This window comes from Cervus elaphus, chromosome 33 (genome assembly GCF_910594005.1).
Source record: "Cervus elaphus chromosome 33, mCerEla1.1, whole genome shotgun sequence".
NCBI lineage: Eukaryota > Metazoa > Chordata > Mammalia > Artiodactyla > Cervidae > Cervus > Cervus elaphus.
The window spans coordinates 38,975,828-38,993,337 of NC_057847.1; the positions used below are offsets into that span (position 1 = coordinate 38,975,828).

General features: G+C 45.4%; 1 protein-coding gene across 2 annotated transcripts in view; it reads left to right on the forward strand.

Annotated features, from left to right (window-relative positions):
• Window positions 1–5,696: 5,696 nt before the first annotated feature.
• PLA2R1 (phospholipase A2 receptor 1) overlaps window positions 5,697–17,510 on the forward strand; it is a 122,883-nt gene continuing 111,069 nt past the window's right edge. The window contains exon 1 of one of the 2 annotated variants that reach the window (XM_043894828.1): window positions 5,697–6,211. In XM_043894828.1, coding sequence (XP_043750763.1) covers window positions 6,100–6,211 — 112 coding nt within the window. In that variant the 5' untranslated portion in view covers window positions 5,697–6,099. The remainder of the gene's footprint in view (window positions 6,212–17,510) is intronic. The other variant, XM_043894826.1, reaches the window with a different exon arrangement.

Genomic DNA, 17,510 nt, shown 5'->3' on the forward strand with positions numbered 1-17,510 from the left:
CAGTCACAGAACTAGTGAATGACAAACCCAGGGTCTGGAACAGTCTGGCCCCAGGGCCTCCTCTGGTTGCCTCCACTTGCCGACCTGTGATAAGGCAGTTGAGTCCTGTGAGATTCCATCACCATCAATCATCAAGTTCTTTCTTGCCACTGTCTTCAGTTTGCTGTCACCTGACTGGGTGACATCAATCTGGATGAAGCCCAGGGTCCACCTTCTCCCTGCATCTACCTGGGCTATTACGTATCATTAAGAAAAGACCATCTACTATGAAATCATGGTCCCTGACCACTTCTGAGCCTTTGGAGATGCCCAGATGTCTGGCCACATTTCCCCAGCAGCTCTGAGGACATCAGAGCCAGTCTCATCTCCTCTCCTCAACTTGTTTCTAGTCCAGACAAGAGCCATCTCTTTATTCAAGATCCTGCTACAGATGAATGGATAAGGAAGCTGTGGTACATATACACCATGAAATATTACTCAGCCGTTAAAAAGAATTCATTTGAACCAGTTCTAATGAGATGGATGAAACTGGAGCCCATTATACAGAGTGAAGTAAGCCAGAAAGATAAAGAACATTACAGCATGCTAACACATATATATGGAATTTAGAAAGATGGTAACGACAACCCTATATGCAAAACAGAAAAAGAGACACAGAAGTACAGAACAGACTGTTGAACTCTGTGGGAGAAGGTGAGGGTGGGATGTTTTGAAAGAACAGCATGTATATTATCTATGGTAAAACAGATCACCAGCCCAGGTGGGATGCATGAGACAAGTGCTCCGGCCTGGTGCACTGGGAAGACCCAGAGGAATCGGGTGGAGAGGGAGGTGGGAGGGGGGGTCGGGATGGGGAATACGTGTAAATCTATGGCTGATTCATATCAATGTATGACAAAACCCACTGAAAAAATAAATTAAAAAAAAAAAAAGAAATCTAAAAAAAAGTAAATAAATAAGATCCTGCTACAGCGTCCTAACCCTTAGGAACTGCTTACCTCCTATCCGTTCTGCAAAATATGGCAGGAAGTTTCTTTTTAAAACATAGCACATAAATCTGGTCACAGTGAAACCTCTTAATGGCTTCCCCTTGGCTTTAGCACAAAGATTTTTAACATGATTTTGGGCCTAGCTTAAGCCTTTCCTATTCACGCGTCATGTTCCCAAAACCTCTCACCTCAATTTCTAGTCTCCCTACTCAAAGAACTTCTCAAGCATCTGATGTCCACCCTTGCCTCTATTCTCTCTATCTGGTACATTTTTACACTCCCTGTTAGCTCAGTTAAGTCTCTCCTATCCCATCAGCCCTGCATTACTACTCACTTTTCCAAGCAACAACTCACTCGTTTTTTACACCACAGCTTAAGTTAGATTTTCTAGAATTTTATAGAAATTGTATCACAAAGTATATACTCTTTTTTGTCTAGCTTCTTTCACTCAGCATAATTGCTTCAAGATGCAACCATGCTGTTCCATGCATCAGTCATTCATTCCTTTTAAGTGCTGAGTAGTATTCCATTGCATAGATAGACCTAAATCTATCTATCTATTCATTCCTTGATGGGTATCTGAGTTGTTTCCAGTTTGGAGCTATAACAATAAAGCTGCTATGAATATTCATGAGCAAACCTTACATGGACATTCTTGGGTAAATACTTAAGAGTGGAATGTCTGGATCATATGGTTGTTATACTAGATTGAAAAGTGTCCCCCTTAAATCACATCCACATGGAACCTCAGAATAAGACTTTATTTGGAAATAGATGACTATTAAAATCAGGTCATATTGGATCACAGTGGTTCCTAAGTGCAATACTGATATTTTTATAAGAGAGATATATAGGGAAGAAATCCATGTGATGATGTGGGTAGAGACTGCAAGGATATAATGAATTTTCTTCACCATTTTCACTCAACATAGTTCATGTTTCTAATTGTTTTCCCAGTTTCAAATGACTCCAAACACTGTATCCCTTTCTACTTCCTTCCCTCCTTCATTCAGGCATTCAGCAGGGACATTCTGAGAATTTACTAAGTGTCAGAACGGCGCCACCCTGGAGAGTCTAAGAGAAGGAAAAGGTAGTGGGCTCTTCAGGAAATTTACATTCAGGTAAAAGATATAAATAAAGCAATAATTCTAATTCAAAATTATAAATTGAGAGGTGGAAGATGTACAAGGCGTGCAGGTGAGGTGTTCCAGGTGTGTGGAGTACAGGGGTGAGGAGGAGACATCAGTTCAGCAGAACAGAGCTCTTCAGGGTTCCCTCCGGAGCTTCCCTTTGCTCTTCTTTTTGCAGCCCCACTCCCTCCTCCCATATCCACAGCTCCCATAAAAGGACACTGAAAATACGCCAGACTCTGTGCCAAGCACTATTTCTTCTTTTTTTTCAAGCACTATTTCATTTAATACAGCAGCACTATGAAGCAAATAGTACCACCTACCCAAATTTTATACAGAAGGAACTTCCAGAGACTTCCCTGGAGGTCTAGTGGCTAAGACTCCATGCTCCCAATGCAGGGGGCCAGGGTTCCCTCCTTGGTCAGAGAACTAGATCCCTCGTACTGTAACCAAGACCTGGTATAGCAAAATAAATAAATTTTTTAAAGGTGTGGGGGGGGGGGGATACTGGGGTTAAGGAGACCAAATAACCAGCTGATAAGTGGCAAAGCACCTACTCTAACCATCACACTACCCTGCCTCACGAATCTGAAACACAGGCAAGACCGTGAGATGGGGAAGGATCATTTTCTCAAAGGCTTAAAAGCTTTTTGCCACATTTTCCACCTCAAATACACATGCAATACTTTAGGAAGAGATGAAAACTAGCTCTCTAGGAGTCTTCTAATCATTGAATAGGAAATTTGATGTCAGGAGGCCAGGAAGCTGTCATCACCATTCTTCGTTACACTAATTGCTTTGAAGATGAAATATGGCTTGTTTCCCTCTTTATCCTGCTCATATTCATAGCTCTCCTCCTTTGGAATATTATCTGCTGTGGGTCAGGGAAGGCTTTTTCCCCTCATTATACAGAGGCTAAAACTGAAGCCACAGCAGGTGCACATCACCCAGATCCCACAGCCAGTGGGAGGAAGCCGAGTGTCCCAGTGACTGACCTTGCTTGTCAGGCTGCCCCAGTAGCTGCCCTTCGCTCCAGAAGCTCTGCCCACTCACTCTCTCCCATACAAGCATTGCTCACGCCAACTTCTGTATTTTTTGGCACAGCTTCTTCCCATCCTAAAACAGCCTCTTCCTCCCAAATATTCTTCACTCCATCTAACCCTGCACAGTCACTCTAGCACCTCCTGGCCTCTCCCACGTTTACTCCCGCTGTACTGCACCTCACCAAGGATTAACATCAGGATTGCACTTTCTTACTTAACTGTGCCACTTGGATAACACTCAGTTATTGCAATAGATGCCAGCCCACTCAGACAGGGCTGAATCATCTACTTTGGGTTTCCCATAGTATGCAATGTAGTTCTGAGGCCACAGAAGAGACTGATAAATACATTACGACTGAGGTCTATATACTCCTGTATGCTGAAAACATCCCTTTTCTACATGTTCCAGGCAGGGATGCTGACTTCTACATAAAAGAATATTTATTGGCTCAGTTATTGGAAATGTTCGCACTTTCTCAGACCCACCTTTTTTTTTTTTTTTTTTAACTCCAGCAACAGCCAGCCCTACACAGCTTCCCTCTGGGGCAAAGGTGACAGCACCTCACCCCTGCCCATGCCATGCACCTGCTGCTGCCTGCCCCCGGGCTATCCCTGCTTCCCTAATTCACTCTGATCTTCAATTCCACTCCCTGCCAGGGACCTCATTCCAGGCTCTGCTTCCAGGGGATCTGGGCTAAGACAGTATGAATCCACTTGGGCTGACTCAATAAAATATCAGAGGCTGGGCGGTTTAAACAATGGAAACATATTTCTCAGTTTTGGAGGCTGGAGAGTCCAAAATCAAGTTCCTGAAGATCTTGGGGTTTGATGAGGTCTCTGCCTGTTTCGTAGATGGCTACCTTCTACCTCACATGGCCTCTCCTTGGTGCCTGGGTGGAAAGATATCTCTCTTCCTCTCCTTATAAGGTCGACCTTATCTAGGACCCCAGCCTTTCAGTTCAGTTCAGTTCAGTCACTCAGTCGTGTCCGACTCTTTGCGACCCCATGAATCGCAGCACGCCAGGCCTCCCTGTCCATCACCAACTCCCGGAGTTTACTCAAACTCATGCCCCTCGAGTCGGTGATGCCATCCAGCCATCTCATTCTCTGTCGTCCCCTTCTCCTCCTGCCCCCAATCCCTCCCAGCATCAAGGTCTTTTCCAAAGAGTCAACTCTTCACATGAGGTGACCAAAGCCTTTAGACTTCAGTTAAATTTAATTAACTCCTAAAACCCCTATATCCAAATACAACTGGGGACGGGGGGAGCAGTTAGGATTGTAACAAATGACTGGGGTACTGGGGACACAATTCAGTCTATAGCCGACAGTATCATTCAAAACTATTGGTTTGAGGGAGCTTCCCTGGCAGTCCAGTAGTTAAGACTCCAGGCTGCTAATGCAGAGGGCATGGGTTCAATCCCTGGTGGAGGAACAAGGATCCCACATGGAGGTGGGGTGGCAGTGGGGGGCCCTGGGAGGTGGGGGGTGGGGGTCCCTATTGCCAACCCACCCCCATGTGGGATCCTTGTCCCACACCCCCACCCCCCACCTCCTCTCCCCCACCCCCCCTCACCTCCCCTTCAAACAATAATTGGTTTTGGCCAAAAGGCAGCTAAGGAAAGCAAAGTTCTCCAAGATTCCACCACCTTCCTTTTATTTTTTAAAGCTCCATTTTGCTCTCTTCCCTCCTTTTATGTTTTAATGACTAGCATCATAAACAATGTTTTATTTAACAACTATTTAGGAAAGATACTGTACTAGCCTGTTCTCATGAATCTTAAACATTTCTAATGGGCTTCCCTGGTGGCTCAGATGGTACAGAATCTGTCAATCTGCCTGCAATGCAGGAGACCCAGATTCAGTCCCTGGGTGAGGAAGACTCCCTGGAGAAAGAAATGGCAACCCACTCCAGTATTCTTGCCTGGAGAATTCCATGGAGAGATGAGCCTGGCGGGCTACAGTCCATGGGGCCGCAAAGAGTTGGACACAACTGAGCAACTAAAACACATAAACATACACACACACACACACACACACACTTCTGCTAGTTACTGCAAAGACTACATTCTAGTCACAGTTTCCCTAGTTTAGGGAGGAACTTTTGCCAACTTAAAGTGTAACCTCTTAGAGCAAATCACTTCTCTTTTCTGGACCGGTTTTTTAAGTATAAAGTGGGACAACAAGGTAACAGCTGTGACAGGATAACCCAGCTATTCTGCTGGGTTAGGAGGATCTGAGGAGATGGAAGGGGGAGGTAGTTTGTAAAGGGGAAAGGAGCTCAACAAGGGAAGAAGCTTCAGGGTTCTCTGGCGTGAGTAGGGCGGGGACCCTGGCGCGCCCCCAGGGACCTCTGGGCTCCACATTCCAGGGGAGAGGGGGTCCAGAGCGTTCCCAGTGCGCCCGGGTCCTCGGAGCAGCTCAGTTTCCTCCAAGCTGCCTGCCGCCAAACCCGCAGTGTTTACCAGAACCCGGGTGGTTTGCAAACCCAGATGTCAGACTTCCTGTCCCAGAGATTTTCAACTCGCTCACCCCCAACTCCTATTCGGCCTCCCCCAGGAAGGAGAGAGGAGGCTGGAAACAGGAGGAGCTAGCCCGGGGCAGCCTCCCTCCTCCCTCTCCACCCCAAAGGCAGGAATTTCTGGGACGGGCAGATTGTCCACCCCCTCTTCCTCCTCCTGCTCCAAGCCGCAAAGGGAGAACCTCCGCGACTTCTCCGTCTTCCAACCAGAGTGTCCCCCCACCGTGGCGACAGGGGTGACTGACGAAGTGGGTCTCGGGGACGCAGGGGTGGCGAGGCCCCAGGGGAAGGGTGGAGCGCGGAGGAGGCTGCGGTCCTGCCCTCCCCCACCCCACCCACCGCAGGGCTGGGCGCGGGGGCTGCGGCGCTGGCCCCCCGCGGGCGCTACCCCCGGAGACCGGCGGGCCAAGTGGTTAGCGATGCCGCTGCTGTCGCTGTCGCTGCTCCTGCTGCTGCTGCTGCAGGTACCAGCGGGCTCCGCCGAGACCGCGGCGGGGGCAGCCACCCCCGAGCGGCTCCGCGAGTGGCAAGGTGAGTGTCCCCCGGGGCCAGAGAGCCCAGCGGGCACGTCGGGGGCGGAGGTGATCCGGAGGAGGAAGGGGCGAAGCAGCCGGGATCAGACCGTGGTCCGCGTGGGGAGCGCGCCGGAGGGGTTGGTATCTGGGCTCGCGGGCCGTTTGACTCAACTGTGGCCGGGGAGGCGCCGAGCGTAGGAGGGTAGATATTTCAAAACGTAAACTTTTCGAGAGTGGTGTATTTGGGACGACCATCTCTGGGGAAAATGATGGCAAAAGGATGTCCCATCTTGTTCTCCCCCAAAGCAAGCGCTCTTGGTGCACGCTGCCACCCGTGGCGTGTCCCCAAGCCGGGCTTCTCCGTTCTGTGCCGTCGGAAAAGAAAACAGTCTTCTCTATTAAAGCCTCTCCGGCCAGATGGGGAAGAGGAGCCTCTGTGGCCCTAATGAATTTGTGAGCTGGAGCAAATTAGCTCTTTGCTCTTCAGTTTCTTAACACTTTAAAGTATAGGGGCTGTGACATCCATAGGACTACTGATCACAAAATGTGACCCCTTGCAAAGCACACAGCATGCCAGTGAGTGGGGAGTGTTGAGGGGGTTACCGCCACAGTATACACGTGTACTCACAGCTCAGGTCATCAAATATTTATTGAGCACCTACTATACCTAAGATTCATAAAGAGGTACAGAGATAGAAGGGCTTCCCAGGTGGTGCTCGTGGTAAAGAACCAGCCTGCCTATGCAGGAGACACAAGAGGTTGGTTTGAATCCCTGGGTCAGGAAAGTCCCCTGGAGGAGGACATGACAACCCACTCCAGTATTCTTGCCTGGAGAATCCCCATGGACAGAGGAGCCTGGCGGGGTAGAGTCCGTGGGGTGGCAAAGAGTTGGACACGACTGGAGTCACTGAGCACAGACACAAACAGAGACAGAAAGAGAATGCAAGCCTGCATTCATGATTAACTACATGGGCTGCCTCAGAGGCAAAGCAGCCAGCATCCAGACGCGCAAGCCCGGGTGTGAGGGGAGGAAGGTGGTAGGGGGAAAACTAAATAAACCAGGAGGAGCCTCCAGGCAGCCTCCATCCTCTCAGCCTTTGGGGAGAAGTTTGAACAGAAGGGGTAAAAACAAGATGTCACCAGTGTCTGTTTCCCTTCTCTACATTTTCTGCATCTGGACTGTATCCTCCTGCATTCCTAGGAGGCTTTCCCAGGGACTGATTGAGCAACTCTTATCCTAAAGCGGCCGAAGGTCAGAGACCTCTTACCTCTTCAGAAACGTTCAGTGAGAATGTTCCTGCAGATGGGCATGTGATCTGGTGGATGACCCATCTCCACTAGCAGTGACTGTGCCGAGCTTACTCCTTTACATTTTAAAATGTGGATCTTGCCTGAGCACTAATGTCTAACTAGAACAAGCAGCCCAGAGGAGAAGTTGGAACATAACCACACAGAGAGAATGTATTGGTGATCCCCTGAGCCAGGGTTAGCACAGATGGGCTAATCCCTTCTATATGTAGCAGATCCAAATCCCAGCTGAGATTGTTTCTAATCAGTGCCTTCTTTTTAACAGTCAAGGACACTATGAAGTTACAATTGTCCACTACCTCTTGTACACTCATAGTTGGCACAGAGAGTCTTCAAATATGAAAATGCTGCTACTGATTTCTAAAAGCACAGGGACTGTGTGCCACTTAATGCTCCAGTCGTCACCCAGGCTCCCCTTCTTGACTTTAAGCACTCATATCAGTGGAATTTCAAGTATAATCTAGATGGATTTAAATCAAGTTTTTCCTGTTTGTCCAAAGATGGAGAAACAAAATCTTCATGTTGGAAGGGACCTGAGACATTGTCTACTCCAGCCATCTGTTTTTCAGACATAGAAGCTGAAATATAGCTGGTTGTTTTTTTTAGTTGTTTGGGGGCTAAGGTTTACCACTGTATTCACTGACTTACTTTTAGCCATGATTGACATCCCCAGAGCAACCAGGAGAAAATATGCTCCTGTGTTAGTTTCATATCCGCTAATAAGGAATATGTAATAATACAAAGTGGGGCTTCCCAGGTGTGTACTAGTGGTAAAGAAACCACCTGCCAATGCAGGTTAGACCTAAGAGATGCAAGTTCAATTCCTAGGTCGGGAAGATCCCCCGGAGGAGGGCACAGCAACCCACTGCAGTACTCTTGCCTGGAGAATCCCACAGACAGAGAAGCCTGGCAGGCTGCAGTTCATAGAGTCACACAGAGTCAGACACAACTGAAGTGACTTAGCATGCATAATAATACAAGGCAGGTTATACATGTTCTATTTTTAATCTGAAATTTTATTTGATATGTATTACTGATTGATTTCTTATTTATTGTAAGCATCCCAGCCCTGAGAGACAGGTGATGGATGGTATTGTGGTGACTTTTCAGTCATTTATCAATGCATGCGTGTATGCTCAGATGCTCAGTCATGTCCAACTCTTTGTGACCCTATAGTATGTAGCCCCCCAGGCTCCTTTGTCCATGGGATTTCCCAGGCAGACTGAATGGGTTGTCATTTCCTACTCCAGGGGATCTTCTCAACCCAGGGATCAAACCCACATCTCCTGTGTCTCTTGTATTGGCAGGTGGATTTTTTACCACTGAGCCACCTGGGAAGCCCCATTTATCAATGAATTTGTATTAAAAAATTAGTAGATACAGTGTCATATAATAGTTAAGTTAATGCACCCTGGAACCAGACTGTTTTCCTGAAGGAAAAGTAGGCAGTTGCCCCATGGAAGCAAGAATATTTGGGGAAAACACAGAATGTGTGCAAAAGCAGAGTCACATATTGGGCAACAGAGTTCAGTGGGCTGAGAATTCTGATCTGGGCTCTTTTGGATGGAGGAAAGAGAGCCACTGAAGGTCACAGGCAAATGGGGGCCTGGAGGTAAGGGTAGCAGGATCTCAAGGGGCGCCATGGACAGGTCCTCCTGTGCCCCCGGGCCTCCTGGAAACAGAGAACTGGCCACTGAGATGAAGCAACTTCTCTGTTTCTCAGGGACTGGTGGGTGGTCCCTGTTTGGCTCTCTTCCTATGGACCGGTTTCTTCTGCTTCTACTTGTAGGATCTTTCATAGGTAGCTCCCACGGCATCCTCAGAAGAGTCTCTTAATTTCCTAAGAGAGGAATCTGGCCACACTGGTCATAGCAGACTGGCTGGTCCCTGTGCTCTGCCCGTGAATCAGAGGGCTTCCCATGGCTAGTAGGCCAAGGTAGGGGTGGGAGGTACATACAGGGACACGGTCTCATTGGGGGCTGTGGATGGAGTAGATCCCCAGAATAGAGTCGTGGCAGGACAAGACACTGGCATGTCTATATTTGGAAGCATATGCAAGATGAGGAAATGAGTTTGTTTACAGGCACTCTGCTCAAGGGGAAAAAAATCCCTGGTTGAGTAAATTGGGTATTGCTGAGAAGGGTCTTGTGAGTTTGGAAAAGCGGAACCAGAACCAAATCACACTTCTAAGTTTAGGACTGCCATAGTCAGTTTGGGATTGGAAGAGAGGAATTCTCTCTTCAAATCCCAAGAAACCAACTAGAAGATTCAAACAATTGCCCATAAAGGAAGAGGCTGATGACCTGAGCTAAGTCAGTTTTAATAGGAATATTAAGGAGCAGAAAATATAGATTCAAGAAATAGGAGTTAAAAAGGAAAAAAATAAAATAAAAAGTAACAGACAGTGAAAGTAAGATGAGAGAAATGGCAGAATAGGAAGGGTAGTGATCATACAAGGAAATGATAAATTTTGGAGGTAGATCTGTTCTCAGTAGTGACCAGGTCCAAGATATGGTTGCAGGAGTGGTCACCAAAGTGAGAACAGGTGAAAAAAGGTTCTCAGGGCAGAGGAGATCAAGGAACTGAGCATCCTGAGCAGGGCAGACATACATTGATATACCTGCAACTTTTTATCATTAAAAAGCACCCTTACCTAATATGCTGCACTGCTACTTTTCTCCTCTGTTTCATTCTATGTTGTTTTGCAATGCTGGTCAGGACACACTAAATTTATTTTGTCACTTTAATGGGCCACAACTTAAGTTAGAGGAAACACCGGGCCAGAGTGTTAGGTCATCTGTATGGACGGTAAAGGCCTTGAGGTGGGGAGGCTGATGGAGTCACACAGTGCGTGTGAGGAAGAAGTTCCAGGTGATGCACCCCGATATCAAGGAATGAAGAGAGGATGCCACATAGGAGAGGGTTTTGAAAGAGGGTGATAGGAACTACCACCTGGAGGCAGCAGTGGGGAGAAGTCATGACCTTGAGATTTTCCCCTTAGCTTTCATTTCTAATACAAAGGTCAAAATGTCCCTCACGCTAATCAGGTAGGTTCTGTTAATACACACTCTTCTTTTACAGAAGAAGAAGGATTAAATAACTTGCACTTACAGGAACTTGTAGAGATTCAAACCAGTCCCTTAAGCACTAAATGCAAAAAACCCCTGGATAGTTTTGCAACCTGATAAAATAGCCCATTCTGTATCCTGCTATTTGCTGGGAGATGCAACTTGATTTTGTGACTGGAGGACCAGGCGGCCAGCCTCTTGCTCTCTTCAACTCCCCCTTTTCTAACCTGTATGAACACATGTAGGAGTGAATATTTTCACAAAGCAGAAATGTGCAAAGCCATTGATTTTTTTTTTCTCTAGGCAATTTTTATAGCCCTGAGTAATGAGCCATTCTGCTAATCTGGAGATCTGGAATTTAAGCAAAAGTATGATCAGATCCTGGTTTAGCTGCCCTGCCTGGTCATCAGCCACTCCAGCCCTCAGGCTCTGTCTCTTCCATCTCCGTCTATCATCTTTCAGAATCTCTTCTACTTTATACTTTTCTCATCCCAGTTTCTCTGACTGGCTCCTTTCCTCACATGTCTTTGAGAGTCAGCAGAGACTTCCAGTTTTTTTTTTTTTTTTTTTTTTTTTTTTATGAGTGAATCAGATTTATGTCCACAAGGTTTATTTAAAATGAACCGCAACTCTACTACTTAAATAATAGTTTTCTCTACACAGTACACCTTAGGGAACAGGTTATGCTTAAATCTGCCATGTCCAAGAGGAATGTATTTTCTTTTTTTTTTTTTTTTTTTATTTTTTTAAATTTTTTTATTAGTTGGAGGCTAATTACTTCTCTTTCTGATCAAGTTCCTAACCTCTTTCCTTATTGTTGGTTGTCACAGTAACCAATACTACATAGCATGGATTTCAAGCCAATTACAAGGAAGACTGAGCCACACAGAGCTTGGTGGTGCCCTCGGCTTCCCTTCTTTAAGCTAACAATTTGCTTATTTATACCAGGGTTTCTGGAGAAACAGTCCCTTTGTTCTGCCTCTTCTGAATCCATCCCTATGTGATGAATCTTCATATGATCCATCAAAGTAATATTATCAGAGACATTTATAGACTCTTGTCTCCATTTTCTTTTAGAAATTATCCTTTAAATCCTTTTATGAGATGTTCCAAAACAAAGCTAGGAACATAAATTATATTTTTTAATTGGTCAGTGTGAAAAGAAATATTATAGCTCATAAAAGAAACAAACACAAGAACACCTTATAAACTCTATAGTAAGCCGGTTAGGATAGAATAATTTATAAAGTCACTCAAGAAAGACTGGAGGAATAACATTAGAATTTCTATAAGTTGGGTTCTGTGATACAGAGCTAAACAAAACAGACAAGAGTTTTCATATGTGGCCACATGACTTTTTAACTTACGATACTTCCCAGATTACTACAGTCCCAAAGAAATATGCTAATAAAAGGTTTCATTATTTATGGCTCTTCACATCTTGTCTTGAGAACTTTCCCTTTGAATTATGAAAAATGTAAACAGAAAAAATCAAAGTAATTATTTAACTATAAACATTGTTGTCTTATTTTGCTATTTTTCACTATCCATGTCCAAAGTTAGTATTTGTTTTTCTCTTAATATCATTCATAAAGGGGCCATAGTGACTTACCAGGACCCTATGAGGACAGCTCGATTATTAAGACCTTTGTGCAGATGGAGAAACCAAGGCAGATACTCTAAGTGCAAGCATTTCTACCCTAAACGAAGTGCTCAGTGGTTTCCCAGGGTCTTTTCCCCACAGTGTTAGCCTTGGTCAGTTAACAGGGCATATAGGCATGTGACCAGAACAGTCTCATAGGACTCCATGCTCAGCAAGGCATTGTCCTTGCAGTTTAATTCTCTCTGGTTTGGGGTCTTGGAATTCTTAGTAACTTTTTTTTTTGAATTTGTTCTTTGAGCACAAGCCAGGAGTTTAAAATGAAAGTGTTAGTCACTCAGTCATGTCCGACTCTTTGTGACCCCATGGACTGTAGCCCACCAGGCTCCTCTGTCCATGGGATTCTCCAGGCAAGAATATTTGAGTGGGTTGCCATTACCTTCTCCAGGGGCTCTACCCGATCCAAGGTTTGAACCTGGGTCTCCCACATTGCAGACAGACTCTATACCGTCTGAGTCACCAAGCTGAGTCCCATTTCGTGTCACCTCCTTGTTGTGGTCTGTGCTAGAGTTGGAAAAGCATTCCCAGACACAGAGTATTTCAGAAGGGAGGTTTACAAAGAGCGTGAAGGAGAGATAATGAAGGCGCTGCAAATGCAGCAGACCAGGGAGAGCCCACAGGACCCTGTTAGAACAGTGGGTCACCTCAAGGGAGAGCCAATGCTTTTTGTAGATTAGTAGCCAATTTTTGTAGCCTCAAAACAAAGAAAATTCCTGCTAGAAGGATATCATTAGGTTATTGTTTAGGGCACTCTAGAGTGAATACTGGAGTGGGTATTTTTACCTCACATGGGTAAGGATCCTTACCTCACCCGGCTGGTAAGGATCAGGGGGGTTTGGGTAACAATTACAATGGGGCTTGGCCAGTTCCCGCAGATGACCTTGGTGCTGGCCTCCATATCTGTGGCCTTAATGCAAAGCTTTGCACCTGTTGGGATAGGGCTCCATACTTCTCACCAAACTGAGGTGGTTTTCAGCCTCCTCATCCATGCTTCTGTGCTCTGCCCGCCATGGCAACCAGGTTGCACTGGGGCTGGGGAACTGGAGGCCCAGGGCCTGAAAGTGGGCGGCCAGTGTTCTCCAGGGACAGGGCAAGGCTGCTGTCCCCTCTGAGTGGCAGCACCACTGCATGTTCCATGGGGACTGAGTGGGGACCTATCATCTTTCCACAGTCCAGGGACTGAGTACGTTCCCAGTGATTTCCACCTCAGAGGTTGCAGCCCCTCATGGGCCTACAGGAAGTAGAGACTGACTGAAGCTCCCTGTCTCCGCCAGGGCCCCACCTTTTCATTTTACTCTGGGGTCTGCAAATTAGGTAGTTGAGTAAGAAGCATGGAGACTGTTTTGGGGTGAATTGTGTCCCTCTCAAAATTATGTTTATGTTCTAACCCCCAAATACCTCAGAATGAGACCTTGTTTGGAGACAAGGTCATTACAGATGTAATCAAGTTATAATGAGGTGCTTAGGGTGAGCCCTAGTTGGACTGACGTCTTCATAAGAAGAGGAGATTTGGACACAGAAATATGAATAAAGAGTAGATGATAGGAAGAGACACCGGGAGAGGACAGATACCTTCAAGTGAGGAAAGAGGCCTGGAACAGACCTTTCCCTCACAGGCCTCCAAGGAGTCAACCCAGCTGACACCTTGATTTTCGACACGTAATCTCCAAATCTATGACACAGCCTATTCCTGTTTAAGTCACTTAGTGGGTGACACTTTGTGACGGTAGCCTTGGCAAACAAATACAGGGACTAACATTATGTCTACCATTCGAAGTTTGGATTTGGTTTTGTCCTCATTTCTATCTTTCCCTGAAGGAAATCTCTATTTTTCTTCAGTGGGTAAATTCTCAAAGCAAAGCAGATAAAATGGAGAAAGTGAACGTGTTAGTTGCTCAGTCATGTCTGACTCTTTGTGACCCCATGGACTGTAGCCCACCAGGCTCCTCTGTCCATGGGATTCTCCAGGCTAGAATACCGGAGTGGGTAGCCACTGCCTTCCCCAGAGGACCTTCTGGACCCAGGGGTCAAACCCAGGTCTCCCACATTGCAGGCAGATTGTTTACTGTCTGAGGCACCAGGGAAGCTCAGCGTAAACACTTTTGCTTTCAGTAGCGTCACATCATTCCCAGGGCTGTTCGGTTGTTGGCAGAGTTTTCTTTTTTTCTTTGTTTTGGTGACCCAGTCTTTGAATCGCATCCTCTCAGGGTTTCAACACAAAGACATTGTTGAGGGAAGTTTATGTCTTACTTGTCCTGTCTTAATGTCCTGTCTTACTGTTTCTTGCCATAACATGCTTTTTTTGTAACAAGGCTCCCTGGTGACTGAGATGGTATATTTTCAACACAGTCTATAAGATGATAACAGAGCTGCTGTGAATAATGATTTTTACATATGCAATGTCTGTTAGAGACTTCAGAGTTAAATAAAGGCAGAAATAATGGAGGAATAGATGAAAAGCTAAAAGGAAATGTTTTCAACTCAGTTTAAAAATTTGCCTGTAAGACACACAGATACAGTGAAGAACTTTGAAGGAGAGAAGATTTTCTGTGAGGGTCAGCTACTGCTAAAGATAAGATGGATGGAAAGGGAGGGGGAAGGAGGGAAAGAGAGTGGCCAAGTGGCAGGGACAGTGTGGAATGGTTAATCCACTTCACGTAGAGGTTGATGAAAGGCACGGCAGAGCTGATGAAGCCAGGTTTCATTTTTCCTACATGTGAGAAAGAGTGTTGTATGCCTTGTGGAACTGAGTGACGATTTGGGGAAATTAGAAAGAAAGGGGAAAAGAACACGTAAAAAGGTTTAGCAAGAGAGGTCCCACAGGCCTGTGGAGGTGATGATCATCCAGGTTCAGAAGCTTCAGGAGAATAAAGAAGGCTCAACATCAAGGACGATACTAGGGCAGGAAAAGAGAAGGAAGTTCTGAGACAGGACAAGGGGATATTTTAAAACGTGCTCAGCTTTTTAGTTCATTTTATTAGGTTGGCCCAAAAGTTTGCTCGGGTTTTTCTCTTACATGTTATGGAAAAATCCAAATGAACTTTTTGGCCAACCCAACAGAAACCAGTTGATGTTGCGTGCTTTGTTAAGCGCTATCAGATTGTCAAGAGATAAACACCACATCTCAGATGATCTGGGATAAAATGCAAATATTCATAAAGAGAGGGCCAGGAAGGACAGACACATTTTCCCTTGATTTTGTCTTTCAAGTACAATGCACATGCTGCAAACATCAGAAATTCCTTGCCTACTGGTTTGGAAACACATATTAAGAATTCAGCTTCCCTGCATCATTCAGCCATGAACGGGACTTGATTCAGCCGCACACAGCATCCCTTCCTGCTACAGACTCATCTGAGTAAGGGAAACAATCACATCTGAATCTGACTCACTGGACAGAACAAACCTGAATTTATGCAGCTGGGAAATGTCAACATATCTCAAGAGAGAAATTGCTCACCTTTAGATTGGTTTCAGGGCAGTGATCTCTCGCCCTGCATACCTCCCAGACCCTTTTCATGCTAAAATTGAGATAGTATCACAACAGCAAAGAACTGGACAGATTCAAGAGCTGATCCTGGGACAGAAAGTGTGTGAGCTGTGTGGGCAGATGGAGTAGAAGAGGGTTAAACCCAGGGGAATGGGGTAGGAAATTGAAATTGGATTTCAGTTGGCAAGCAGTGGCTTCCTAATAGCTTGTCTTAAACATAGCACTTGATGTGAACCGTGCATCTGAACTTTTCCTTCCACTTCCCTTAACGTGGCCAGCTTATACATCAATTGGCTTAGGTGCCACTGTCATGGTGTTATTTATTAAACACCAGAAAACCCTTTGCTTGCCTAAAATCCACCATAAAAATAGGATTTTTTTTCAATGAATTGTTTCATTGTTTTAAGGTGTTCTTTTTTTTAATTGAAAGAACATACATCTCACCAAGGCTTACCATTTCAAATCATATTTATGTAACACTTCATACCGCAGCCTGTTCTAAGAGGAGCTGCTTAAAGTAGAAGGGGACACTAAAAGGCAGGTGGAGGTGGGCAGAAGGGGCGCTGAGCATGAAGTGGACAGGCCTCAAGAGGAACTTCCTGCAGGGACCCCCAGCTGGCACTTTTCCAACACTAATTACAGTGTGAGGCTTTAGACCCCAACCTCATGGTGTGGTAGGAATCGGCAGGCAACTGACAGCCTAACATGTATCTGAAGCCAGAAAACAAGTCATTGCAACTGCCTTTTCCAGGCTTCTCCAGTTCTATTAATCACCATATCCTGTCATTTCTTCCCTCCTTGAATTCTCTCTCAAGAGACTATAGAGTCTAATCAGTCCCTTTCTTTCTCATCACCACCAGTTGAACTGATAGCTCTGTCTCTCTTGTCGGATCAAAGCAGAAGTCTTCAGAATGTTCTCCATCCTGCACATGGGCTGTCTCACCCCAGCTAAGTGAGAACCCCAGGGCAGGAACTTGGACATTTGTCTCACACCTACACTCCCCTAAAACAATTATGAGCACACGAAAAGTGCTCAATAAATGTTTTTATCAAATGATTCACAATCCACACCATAGCCTCAGTCATGGCTTCTCTTGTTCCAAAAGCTCCTTTTCATCTGAATAATATACAGATTTTTTAATAAAATTAAAAGTTCCTCATAAAATGGTCCCAAACCATCTCTTTCCAACTTCATATTCTACAACCACCAAACACTTTTATATAGTGAGGCTCTCATCACCCTTAGAGCTGATTATTTTCATCGCCTCTGAGCTCTGGTAACTTTTGCTCTGTCCACAGTTTCCCTGGCGTGACCCTTCACCTCTCCATCTATACTTTCTCCACTACCTGAACTCTGTCTCTGTAATGAGGATAGGCACCCATGCTGGTCTAGTTCACCAGTGTACCCCCAAATGCAATAAATATTAGGTCCCTAATAAATGTTGAATGAAAGTGCCTCTTAGGGGTGTGTATGTTGTCTTATGAGAGTGATTGATTTTTCTGATCTTCTAGACCAAACTGACACCTTCTAGATCCTGGTTTCCTCCTATTGTGATTATACCTCTTATGTCAAAATATATTTTGGCATTAATTTCTAGTTCTTCCTGTACATTTCATGATGCACTCCTAGGAAGAACATCAGTTTCTTGAGTGCAAACACTGGTATCTGTATCCTATCTGCAGGGCTCCTAACACATGCCATATCAGATCCTCCATTAATGTCTGTTGGAAATCTCAAGTCTCCCACTTCCAGTTGTTGTTGTTGTTCAGCCGCTCAGTTGTGTCCAAC